The sequence below is a fragment of the Mycena indigotica genome, assembly GCF_014461135.1.
Source record: "Mycena indigotica strain 171206Taipei chromosome Unknown Mind.scaff0004, whole genome shotgun sequence".
Classification (NCBI taxonomy): Eukaryota; Fungi; Basidiomycota; class Agaricomycetes; order Agaricales; family Mycenaceae; genus Mycena; species Mycena indigotica.
Genome location: NW_023503003.1, coordinates 5,034,773 through 5,047,291, shown reverse-complemented (window position 1 = coordinate 5,047,291; position 12,519 = coordinate 5,034,773). Strand labels below are relative to the sequence as shown.

Sequence of the window (12,519 nt, the reverse complement as noted above, 5' to 3'; positions counted from 1 at the left end):
TTTGGCGTGAATCTGAGTCATATTAAGTAAGGATAAGCTCTAGCCCTGGTTGCTTGATAAATATCCTCTTTCCTTATTAAATCTTGTGATAGCTTATATACAGGTATAAGAGTCTTGAGAATTTTCTATAAAATTATAAATATTAAGCCTCTGAACCTAAGTCACAAGTGCCTGTAAGTAGGATTCCATGATTTTTTATTGTTATTGTTATTTTTATTTTTATTTTTGTTTGTAAGGGCAACCCTGGAGACTCTGACGAAAGCCTAGCAGGGGAGGATCCAAAGCATGAATAAGAGCTATGGAAATACACGGAGGGACCGACCTAGCAGGGGAGGATCCAAAGAGAAGAAACTCTAAGGGTCCGCCTGCTAGGGCGCCAACTATATACTCATTGTCTGTAGCTGCCGACGTAGAGCGCAGAAGGCCTGAGCGGCGTCGCAGGCTCTGTCCCAAGGTGATCGTTGGGAGGGTCTTGATGGATCGGTGATCGTGTGGGGGCGAAGAAGGCCGAGGACAAGGGTTGGGGTAGGTCAGAGCGTCCGAGGGGCGCCGGTCGGATGTGCCTCAGATGTGCTCGGACGGTCCGAAGGAGGCTGAAGCGGGGGTTCCCCTGACACAGGCTATGGAGTATATGCTACTGTTAATACTCATATCGGGGTTTTGTGCTGCACAAAGTGGCCACCCAAAGCTGGACTTTTTTTAGCAGAGATCAGGATCCAAATCAATGGCCTAGATTTCGGATAAATCAAAGGCCCTAATTGTGGAGCACGTGATGTCAAAATTACCTTATTTGGTAATTACAATATCACAGGCTTGCGGATCTGCAGCACTGATTTGTGTAAGGGCAAACCCAGAGGCCCGAAATCAGGGTCCTAGCAGGAGAGGATCCAAAGAGAAGAAACTCTAAGGTGTAAGGGCAACCCTGGAGACTCCGACAAAAGCCTAGCAGGGGAGGATCCAAAGAGAAGAAACTCTAAGGGTCCGCCTGCTAGGGCGCCAACTATATACTGGCCGTCCGTAACTGCCAACGTAGAGCGCAGAAGGCCTGAGGCGGCATTGCAGGCTCTGTCCCAAGGTGATCGTTGGGAGGGTCTTGACGGATCGGTGATTGTGCGGGCGAAGGAGGCCGTAGATGATGGTCAGGGTGGGTCGGAGCATCCGAGGGGGCGCCGGTTGGATGTGCCTCAGATGCGCTCGGACGGTCCAAAGGAGGCCGAAGCAGGGGTTCCCCTGACATAAGGGTCTGCCTGCTAGGTAGCTGACTATATACTGCTTATCCGTAGCTGCCGCTGTTGGGCACAGAAGGCTTGGGCAGTGTCGCAGGCTAGGTCCCAGGGTGACCATCAGGAGGGTGGTGACGGATTCATGATGGTGTGGGATTCAGTGGGGGGTTGGACTGGAATCAGAATCGGACTGGAATTGGAATTGGAATCATGTCTGGGGGGCCGAAAGGGAGGTTCCTCTGACACAGGATTCTATAATATTTTTATTTTTATTTTGTCTTAGACTCTAATAGCTTCTCATTTGGCAATAGTGTACTATTTGATCAATTTGACATGTCACAGTTAAGATAAATTTTTGGAAACACTGATAATATTTTTTGCTTGATTTCTCGGATTTTTGGCAATTTTTGAGTTTATCAAAACCAGTGATCTGGCCAAATTGAACAAAATAGTACAGGACTATAAATTAACAAAAGTCATATTTTGCATTAAATATTGACTGTTGGAATTTTTTTACAGCTGAGAAGACTATTTTCTTGCTGAAAATGGTCTTAGTGATCTTCATTCAATGTTAAGTAGGCTTTTAAGGTGCAAGTATAATGTGAACCATTTGATTAAACTGATACTTATACAGCTCAGAGTCAAATAACACCGGCCAACATAATTAAAATAATCAAAATTCCAGACATCAGTCCAAATATGGTCAAAACTGGATATAAGCACAAAAATGAATCATAGTTAGACTTCTATTTGTATGGCCTTCAACTTCTGAGTACCAACTACACCTGCCCTGCATGTCACACAAAAGTTCAGACTTCCGACTTCCAACTTTGATCCCAACATTTGATTAAACAGCGATAAATGCCTTCATAGGCTTCCGATACTCATCTTTAGCAACAGCAGCAAACACTCGAAAGGGAACTTCAGGAAGCTAACAACCATGAGCATAAACTTTTTCAAAAGTTGGAAGGGGAAACTTGCAGCGGCAGCTATTGAAGCAAGTTTTCGTTTCCATCCGGCCACTTGTTCAGGCTTCTTAAGCCCAGCCTGGTTGGTGATGATGACCAGTGCATACCTTAACCAATTGAACGAAGGAACGAATCAAACGAACGACCCACCCGTCCTTGACAATTTCCGAAAGCTTAGTGGGGACAGATTTGTTCCACCAGCGCCAGCGGTTGTTTGGGCCGGCGATGAGAGTGCCATCGAGGTCGAGGGCTGCTACCTTGGCTACACTCAAAGGTTCCATGTTAACGCCGTGAAGGCAGGTATTCGAAGAGCCCAGTGGCTTCAACCACCGAAGAGTGCTCGTCGCAGAGGTCTTGGAGAAAAATGGATGCACTTGACTTTATAAAACGCGTGGTCAGGTACTACGATTGCTAAACGTACTTTTAGCAACTTTTGCGGGAGGGGCTTCAATACTAGATTCGATGGTGCGTTTACGCGGGACTGAGTTCGCTGTTATGAGCTGATAATATGACTCGTAACCATACCCGATGTAGATGCCATTTCACAACAGTTCGGGTTCGGTGTTGGGTTCACTCGTCACCGTGACTTTGACGTCACATTCCCGTGACCGTTCGGCAACTATGACGTCTTCTCTGTCGCGTTCTTCCATGGCGGTGAACGCTGAGAATTTGGGTGTCGACCCTGGCAGCGCTGCTGCGTCCTCTCATCCCCTGGTCTCTCTCGTATCTGCTTGCTTCTGGGTTATTTGTGAGTTGAGACTCTTTTTTCGAAAAACCGGATCTAATCCATCGCAGTATGGGCTCTCTCGTGGGCCAAAAGCCTCATCGCATTTGCAACTATAACTATCCCTCGCTACATATATGCCATACTCTCGTATTCCATGACCCTCACCGTGCGCTTGTCTTTCCTCACTTGACAAAACGCAAAACTCAATTTCCCAACAGCTGAATTTCTGGTCATTTGCCGCGCTCTTCCTCATCTCGGCTGTTGCTCTCAACTACTGGATACGATTCCGCTACTTGAACGACTATACCCAGTTGAAAGAACCCCCACTTGTCAAACCTGACGCAAATGAACTGCATCCCGACGTCAATACTTGTGAGTGAAAAGGCGTTTCGACCAGCATCACCTCATAAAAACACAGCTGACACTCCTCCAAACTTCCACAACTATCTCGATGATTTTCTTCAAGCTGTCCGTGTTTTTGGTTTTGTGCGTCCTTATTCTATTGAGTTTGTTCCTCGCTTGACTGCTCCTAGCTCGAAAAGCCTGTGTTCCATGAACTTGCTCGCCACCTTCAAACGCGGAGACTGATCGCGGGAGACAGTATGTCTTTAGATCAAGACAAGAGTTTCTACTGTGTCATAGATGGCATGGTCCAGGTGTTTGCTCACACTGGGAGGGATACGGAGGATAATATTGGCAGTTGGGAAGACGAAGACATGAATGGCTATCAACTCTTGAATGAGGTTGGCAGCGGAGGGACGTTGTCAAGTCTGTTCACCATCTTGTCTCTGTTCACCGAGGACGTTAAAATGAGCTGGCAAGACGACAGCGAACGAGAAGATCCGGGAATTTTCATGCCTCCTCGGAATCGAAATAACTCGGATGTGTCTCATTTGGAGTTGAAAAGTCGGACGAGACGGTCATCAACATCATCTACCACTTCAACAGTTCACCCTGAATTCACACCGGTTCAACCTCATCGAGCTGGTTCCATGTCTCCGCTCTCAATGGATGGTGAATCCGAAACGGCATATCAGTCTACCGGCCCAGCTCTACCACTTCCTTCGCAAAGATCTGCAAATGTTCATCGTGGGGCTGTGGCCCGAGCAACGGAGGACACCACTTTGGCTGTGATTCCTGCGGAAGCCTTTCGTCGGCTCACCAAGAAATTCCCCAAAGCGGCAGGTCATATCGTTCAGGTCATTGTCACTCGATTCGCCAGAGTAACTTTCAATGCCGCCCATAAATATCTTGGTTTAACATCTGAAATCCTGCGGACGGAGCTGGCTATGAACGATATCGCATGTCATCCTCTCCCGGCATCATTTTACGAAGGAGGCGGCCTTGAACAACTCAGACATCGTTTTGATGGAGCAAAACCCTCAGAAAGCGATTCCGACTATTTCGGCTTGAGTAACAGTTCCCTTGTTAGTTCGCCTATGCCACTTCCTTCTTCCCTTTCTTCGAGCTCTGGAGACACTCTGGCCAGCGTCAATCCTAGTAACAACAGCTCCAAAGTTAGGCTAGCGGACAGTCCACTCACGAGGCGGCCAACATCTTCCCAGTCTGGTCCTTTCCGCAATTTAGCGTCGCTTCGTACGGTTCAGGCCGGAGACCTGATGACATCTGCTACCCAACTCAACGACACTTATCCCGCTTTCAAACGGACCTTCAGTATCCTCAACACGCCTCGTATATCTCGTCAACCAGTACCTGTTCTGTCGGAAGCCATACACACGCGGCGTTCGTCTAGTGCATCTGTTGAGGACTTTGATTTGAGGGACGAAGTCATGTCGTGCATTGCGAAATCCATAGGGTTGTTACAGCCACCGATAAGCAGCACTGAAAGTGTCGAAGCTTCTCCTGCTTTTTTGCCTTTTGACGCGAGTGGCCGACGGTCCTCGGGATCTGAGGTCTTTACCTCTTCCTTTGGCTCGCTTTCATTGCTTGACATTGGTGACGATTCCTCCTCCATAACGGGTTCGTCGACCATCGCTTCTGGCGACGGATATATGAGTGGTCTCGACAACGAAGTCGAAATATTGTACTTCGCAGCTGGCTCCACGCTCGCCAAAGCAGGAGAGATCAACACTGGACTGTTCTATGTCATCGAGGGTGCGTCTTTTTCACGCGGTCTCAATCTTATTCTCGACTGATTATGATAGGTTTCCTGGACATTTTGCTGCCCGTCACCGAAACTAATGTCCGCAAATCTTCGCAAGATGCTTCACCGTCGTTGGCAGACGCGGAACCGTGGAGGACTCCTGGAACCAAGAAGCAATCCAGCAAGCAGAAACTCTTGTTTACCGTTAAACCTGGTGGAATCGCAGGTTATCTGGGTACCATTTCCTTTTGTTATGTCAGACTCCGTTAATGATTTGTGCAGCGGCGACTTGTAATACGGCATCCTATGTCGACATTAAAGCCAAGACCGATGTGTATGTCGGTTTTTTGCCATCGCACGCGCTCGAAAGGTTACTGGAGAAGCGTCCTATCGTTCTTCTTACATTGGCTAAACGCCTGATTTCACTGCTATCGCCTTTGTGTAATTCCTCCCGCTGATCTTATACTTTCACTGACGGCTTGCAGTGCTCCAAATAGACGCTGCTCTCGATTGGATGCAGGTAAACGCGGGTCAGGGTATGTGCATTTTAGCGGTTGATATGCCTCCTTCATCGATTGTCAGTTTTATGGAGACCAGGCGACGTTAGTGACAGCTTTTATATCGTCATCAACGGGCGACTACGCGCCATCACTGAATCTGATGCCGGTGATGTCACTATTGCTGGTGAGTATGGACAAGGGGACACAGTTGGCGAGCTGGATGTTATCACGAGCTCGACAAGGCGAAATACTGTCCATGCTATCCGCGACACAGAGTTGATTCGTATGCCTCAGACGTTGTTCAATGCCATCAGCGCCAGGTCTGTTTGATCATATCATCGTTTTTACAACAAGAAACTCAACAGACCTTTTCAGAAACCCGCAGACGACCGCACAGTAGGCAATCTTCCTCGCTTTTGCGTATGCTCATGTTTTCCCCTCATACGATAGACTTCTGCGCATGATCGCGTCGCGGGTTCGAGACGAGGTTGACTCTGCTTCATCAGCAACAGCACAATCGCGGAATGCGTCAGATAACAATAATCTCAAGACCGTCGCAATCATACCTGTGTCACGCCTGGTTCCAATTGATGCCTTTGCCCGAAAACTGCAAACAGCATTAGAGGGCATTGGTGCGACAACATCTTATCTCAATCAAGCATCAATGTCATCACATCTTGGACGACATGCTTTCACTCGTATGGGGAAACTCAAGGCTGCTGGCTGTGGGTCATACACGACTACTGTTCACGTTTGAAAACTAACATGCACTATAGGGCTCGCTGACCAAGAACAGAAGTTTCGAACTGTGTTGTACGTTGCAGACTCGCCAGTCAACAGTGCATGGACACAAACATGCATTCGTCAGGTTCGTCTTGTCTCTCTCGTCATTCCGAAAGCTCACTGCCCAGTCGTTTAGGCTGACTGTGTTATGGTCGTTGGAATGGGCGACGACCCGTCCATTGGGGAGTATGAGCGATTGCTGCTATCTATGAAGACGACTGCGCGAAAGGAATTGGTACTTTTGCATCCTGACCGTACTGTGGTGCCAGGATCCACTCGTGAGTGGTTGAAACTGCGTCCATGGGTTCATCAACACCTCCACTTGGAGCTTCCTGTACGAGATACAAATCTTCCATTTCATCTAATAACACTTGACAGGGTCTTGTCTTACCGATTTCCAAAACTCCTGCGCCGCCAAAAGACCCAGACGCTGTCACCACTCTGAAAAATCTCAAAGACAAGGTTCAGAGCGAGATTCAGAAACTTAGGAAAACTGGGAACGATCCGCGACCACAGCGACTGCCACATATGAATGATTTTGCTCGACTTGCTCGGAGGATATGTGGGCGATCAATCGGACTCGTCCTCGGTGGAGGTGGGGCACGGGGTATTTCGCATCTTGTTCGTATATTCGCGTTTTTATGGCTTTAGGCTCACCGAAATAATCAGGGTCTTATCCGGGCACTCGAGGAGTACGGAATTCCTATTGACCACATCGGCGGTACCAGTATTGGCGCGTTGATCGGCGGACTTTATGCTCGCGAAGGCGATATTCTATCCTCCTCCGGTCGAGCGAAGCAGTTTAGCAGTCGCATGGGCAATATCTGGCGAATCCTCTCCGACGTGACTTACCCGATTGTTGCTTACACAACGGTGGGTCGCGAAAGTTTTTGTGGCCTGTTCACTGACAGTAAACCGAAGGGACACGAATTCAACCGAGGAATATATAAAGCATTCTACGATCTACACATTGAAGACATGTGGCTGCCTTTCTTTTGCAACACGACCAATATCCTCACATCTCGGATGGACATCCATGAGGTGAACTGTTGACCTTGCAGTCTTTGCTGTTTGCTGATCGCAATGAAGAATGGTTATGCCTGGCGATTCATTCGTAAGTGTCATCTCGGTCCTATCAAGGACTATACTTAACGACAACGAAGGTGCATCAATGACTTTGGTCGGCCTGCTACCTCCACTGTGCCATGAGGGTGAAATGCTCGTTGACGGTGGATACGGTAAGACCTTTTATTGGTTTAATACGGTGGTTCTAATGCTTTTTAGTGGATAATTTACCTGTTTGTTGACATTAGATTCGGCATCGACTGCACTAACCACGCTGATCAGGTCTCGACAATGTTTTCGATGGGGGCAAGCTCCGTGTTCGCTTGCGATGTCGGTGCTGTCAGTGGCTTTTTAGACGATCTTGATAATTTGAATCCTGATGTTGTCTTCAGGTGGACGACAATACCCCCAGAAACTTTGGCGACTCTGTTTCGGGCTGGTGGCTTCTTATCAATCGTTGGAATCCATTTTCGAATGCTCGATTGGTACCCCCAATTACTGAAATTCAAGGCCGTCTCGCATAGTAAGTACAGTCCCCCATCTCTTGGAAATGATGTCTTTGATTGATTGATTGCTTCCACAGCGTGTCGAGCGTAAAGAAACTTGAAGACGCAAAAGTGGCCCGGGGGTGCATGTATATTGCGATGCCTGTCCAAGAAGTTAATCCCAACTGCACTAGCATCGGCAAATTGGACTGACTTTCTCTTTCTCAGTATGGGACACTGCAGTTTAGCCGCTTCGAAGAGATCCAGAAGAAGGGGTACGAAGCGGCATTGACGATCCTCGAGAAATTGGATGAGGAAGGCCAGCTCCCTTCAGCACTGATCGATGGGAGACAAAAGGGACCGGAGCTTAGGAAAGGGCGGGGTGCGAGGAGGAATTCAATATAATCCTAAGTAGCATAGTATATCCTATCGTGTAGTTTGTATCAGTAGATTCCGAGTACCGAACCTAATTCAGCGCGTTGGATGGTTAGCTAGCGACTCTTCTTTAACCGGTCCTTTCAATCTTGAGGCTAGGGTTTGAAAAAAGCACAGTTCATTCAACGGGAGGACGGCTAAATGTACTGACTACTAGACAAATCAACCTTTAGATGTCCGCCTGGCCCGTCTTTCTCGGTGTCAATCCCGCGGGAGCAACACGTCTCGAGGAGGGTTATCGAGAGATGGTGGAGTTGACATCGAATTTGACAGTTCTTGACAGACTGTAAGCACAGCCACTCGTTGCCTTTTTGGGACAAACCGCCAATTGCGTCGATGGTAACTGCGGTTGTCTGAGCGTCCCCAAGCCACTGAGGCCCACTTTACAGTCCTCCGAGCTTCGATATACGGCAAATACACAGCTTGAGCATCGTGAGTTGTTGTTGTTTCACTCCCTTCCTCCCGAGTCTGAATTGCGATTTGTGCCAAAGTGCATGCCAGGTACACAGGAACGGGTGAGTTGCTTCCCTCGTAGTATCTGGACCACTTTGAAACGAAGCTTGCAGGGCATGCGGACTTGTCCAAGTAGTACGTGTTGCAACATTGTTGGAGGGTGTCAGTGCGTTGACCCGTGGTGAAAGCGACTGGGTGACCCACCAGCATAGAGACACGCTCTCGTCCATCGTCGGGCACTCGACGTTGACGTCTTTTCTTGCCATTGCGGACGGAGAGTCGTTGGGGCGGGTCAAGTTTGAGATGACGGAAGTGAGTGTGGTTCTTTCGCTTAGTTTTTTTTTTGGTTGCTAAGGCCTGCCCAACGCAGAAAATGCTCCAGCCGACTGGCCCACCACCGAAGAAGGACGACGACTGAGGACAGATGTCGAGTGTTTGTCGCACTAGACGGATATGGGAAACATATTGTAGCTTTGAATCCGTGATGATGTAGTTACTTAGTCGGAGAATTTTGATGGCTAAGCGCTTTGCTTTGCACTTTGACTACCACCCACCGGTCCCCCCATTGCACACGAAATCTAGTCAAGCGCGGCCGAACAAAGCGCGTGCTACCTACCACTATATATGGCGGCCATGGAAATCGCTCGCTCGCTTTCGAACTCGCTGCTTCCTACCCCACCCGGTTCTGCCACGGCGGAATCGTTTCGCAGCAAAGCAGCATCTCCAGACCCCCATTACAGACTATCCAGACTAAACTCCCCACCGTCAACACCAGCTTTACGCTCCCCATCGCTCATGTCCCGCTCTGTCTCAGGTGGTTTCACTTTCAAGAAGGAGAAGGACCGCGAGCCGACACCGGAGAAGATGGACGAGCGGCCTCCCAGCCGCTCGTTGTTCAACCTACGAAAGAAGAGTTCCCTGGCTTCAATGGCCTCCAATCGCGTCGATGACCCCAACTGGTCGCGTTCGTCAAGCGGAGGAAAGTCCGCTTCCTCTGTCTCGTCAATTAGTGAGACCCCACTCCGCACCCCTACCTTCCCTTTGCCACCCGTCAACAACGACAAAAGCCGTCAGCAGTTCCAACACAAGGACCATTGGCGGGTGCAGCGCAGGGTCAAGCTCCAACCATATCCCGATGCGCCGTATATGCAGTCGTTTGAGTCGGTTGTCCTGGACAGGTGCGTGGCAAAGCCTCTTTATCGTTCAAACTCTAACCCGGGATTGTAGTGAACGATACACGCACCAACTCATTCGTCGACTTCTTCCTGACGCATCGCCGACTTTCCACCAGTACAAGGACCCTCCACAGAGTGTCTTAGAACTCGGATGTGGCATTGGTGCATGGCTTCAGGACGCTGCTCGTTTGTGGCCGTCAACGCAGTTCGTTGGATTTGACCTTGTCAATATCGCATTCCCAACTCTGACCGACGGATCATTGCCTAATGTCAGTCTCCAGCTCGGCGACTTTCTCAACTACGCTCTTCCCTTTGGAAAGAACACCTTCGACCTGGTCCGAATGGCTAATCTTGGATTGTGTGTGCCCTTTGACAAGTGGGACGATGTGTTGCGGGAGGTGCACCGTGTCTTGGTTCCGGGAGGTCGTGTGGAGCTTATTGATGACCAAACAATATTTCCCTACGGAGATGCGCCAGCAGAGGAGTCTCCGGAGGCAACCGTGAGCCATCTGGCGACCCCGACTGCGCCAACCGTTTCCGCAAGCACTCCAACGCCACGTCCTAGAATAACAGCGGATTCTTCAACGTTCTTCGACTCCGACTCCGATGACGATAGTGACGAAAGCAAACTGGACTCGAGCATGACATCTAGTTCGGATTCTGCGTCAGAGCGATCGTCTTTCACTGACACAGCATCCACTCTTGTCGGCGAAGCATCCGAGCGCGGGTCTGTCGAGCTCAAAAAGCTTTCGTCGGACTTCAGCGCTCCTCCCCAACTCGAATTCGAAGCTACTCACCGACCGTTCAGCGGCGTTGACCATCTCATTATCTCTATTCCGCCTCCTGCTCCTCTGGCCACTGTCGAAATTGGGCCAGGTCCTATGACACCAGTTCCCCATACGCGTGCTGGGGTCCCTAACTCTCCACCGTTGTCTGCCGCAACACTTGATGCGATTTCCGATGTATCGGCCCCGCCCACGCCAAGCACAGGTCCCACAGAGCTTGCTGATGAAGCATCAGCAGGGCCATGGTCTAGCCAGAAGTCGGCTGCTCGCGATCTTGAACGCGTTTTCCAACGGATGCTGGGAACGCACTTCAAAGTTCATACTAGGCCTTCCGAAATCTACCATTCGACTCTGACCAAGGTGTTCGCCACTGTTGATCTCCCTGCAGCTATGCATTTGAAATTGGCGCCTCTGGATGCTCCTTCTCGGCAAGACCTTGTTCACCAAGGGGTCCCTGAACGACGAAAGAAAAACCGACTCAGCATGGCGCTTCCGCCCACCAAAGAATTCGAGCCGGAAACTCCCATTCCTACTGGTCTGAGTGCCAAAGCAGCTGAAAGACTTGGTATAGCGGGGGGCGGACCTGGCGCGGGCCCTCCACCACCGACACTTCGTCGCCAACCAACAAAGTCAACGTTGAGTGGAACCCCAGAAGAAAGTGATGAGGACGATTTTGACGAGGACGATGATGACTTGGACGACGAATTCTTTTCGGATTCGGACGACGATGAAGCTCCACCAACACGTCCTGAGCGCGGAGCTTCTGATTGGGTTGCACCAAGTGAATGGGATGCGCCGCCAGAGAGGACTCCTACTCTGCCACGAATGGCAAGTTCGTCAATGTTGGCTTCTTCCAGCAGCAAAACCATCACACCGTCGATTAGCTCCAAGACCATCACGTCCTCGAAAACCATCAAGATATTGGCAGCAGCGCCACCCACTCATACACGAAACGGTTCTGCAGCCTCTACGGCCTCTGCTCTGTCGACTGCATCAGCAGGCTCGAATGTCTCAAACGGTGCTTACGTCGAGTCGGCTCTTGGTCCCCAGAAGTATGCTGAAAAGCGTGTCCAACATCCTGGTCTGATTTTGTGGCCATCAACATTCATCCCGATGGCACCACAAGAGCTCGAGTACCACTCCACCAAACACATCCAAACGCTGCTTGGTTGCAAGCCTGCTCTCGCTCAATACGTCGCCATGTTCACGGACTCTGCGACGGGAAAGCGGTTCCTGTCGGAGGAGGAGTTCGAGCAAGCGTTGTGGGACTATGAAAGGTGTGTATTGTTGTCTCACATTCTTATTTGTTGATCAAGGGTTTGCTCATCATTCATGTTAGCTTCATACGACCACGATTCAACTGGCCGCAACTTGCTGAAGCCCGGATGGAGGACGACGACGGCGAATTGTCCCTTACAACACCCGCTTCGGCGAATTTCCAGCAAGTTCCCCGTCCCGTTATAGACTTGCAAGGACGCGTTACAATGCCGTTTGGGCCACAGGAGCTCACCCATGTGCGAACATTCCGCATCTACGGCGCGGCCAAGGCTGGCGGCAAGGCCCTTGCATAGGAACGACTCTCTCTCTTTTTCTGGCATCAACCGTCGCATCAGCACTCCTTTCTTACTCATCCTGGCACACTCTTTTTTGACCTTTTTTGTCCGCTCTTGCATCCACCCTCATTACGACCTCATCCGGAATATCTTATTCTGTTGTTTATTTTTCTCCAGCAGCACCTTAGAGTAGACTCCGACTCAGTAGAGTACTGTAGCAGTGTTTATAAAGTACAGGCCGAACTAGGCAATGAAATCTTCTT

At 49.7% G+C, this 12,519-nt stretch overlaps 3 protein-coding genes across 3 annotated transcripts; 2 read left to right on the top strand and 1 right to left on the bottom strand.

Annotated features, from left to right (window-relative positions):
- Nucleotides 1-2,070: 2,070 nt before the first annotated feature.
- On the bottom strand, nt 2,071-2,756 carry MIND_00538200 (uncharacterized protein; the record flags this gene model as incomplete). The annotated part of the gene is made up of 5 exons (XM_037362165.1): nt 2,717-2,756; nt 2,613-2,672; nt 2,342-2,564; nt 2,205-2,298; nt 2,071-2,154 (listed from the first exon to the last, which is right to left on the bottom strand). Exons 1-5 carry the CDS (start codon nt 2,730-2,732, stop codon nt 2,071-2,073), a joined length of 477 nt encoding a protein of 158 aa, XP_037222457.1. The 5' UTR covers nt 2,733-2,756.
- Nucleotides 2,757-2,812: 56 nt separating this feature from the next.
- MIND_00538100 (Lysophospholipase NTE1) lies at nt 2,813-9,161 on the top strand (the record flags this gene model as incomplete). Its single annotated transcript, XM_037362164.1, has 30 exons — nt 2,813-2,939; nt 2,987-3,084; nt 3,137-3,290; nt 3,337-3,404; nt 3,452-3,518; nt 3,561-5,033; nt 5,084-5,257; nt 5,305-5,463; nt 5,508-5,558; nt 5,605-5,842; nt 5,898-5,918; nt 5,973-6,247; nt 6,299-6,390; nt 6,442-6,639; nt 6,684-6,926; nt 6,975-7,178; nt 7,227-7,346; nt 7,395-7,419; nt 7,469-7,543; nt 7,590-7,603; nt 7,653-7,709; nt 7,763-7,893; nt 7,954-8,029; nt 8,084-8,237; nt 8,574-8,629; nt 8,680-8,722; nt 8,782-8,805; nt 8,857-8,878; nt 8,932-9,055; nt 9,114-9,161. The coding sequence occupies 30 exons, from the start codon at nt 2,813-2,815 to the stop codon at nt 9,159-9,161; spliced, it is 4,611 nt and encodes a 1,536-aa protein (XP_037222456.1).
- A 206-nt stretch (nt 9,162-9,367) lies between these two features.
- On the top strand, nt 9,368-12,274 carry MIND_00538000 (Methyltransf-25 domain-containing protein; the record flags this gene model as incomplete). The annotated part of the gene is made up of 3 exons (XM_037362163.1): nt 9,368-9,921; nt 9,971-11,980; nt 12,043-12,274. The coding sequence occupies 3 exons, from the start codon at nt 9,368-9,370 to the stop codon at nt 12,272-12,274; spliced, it is 2,796 nt and encodes a 931-aa protein (XP_037222455.1).
- Between the last annotated feature and the right edge of the window lie 245 nt (nt 12,275-12,519).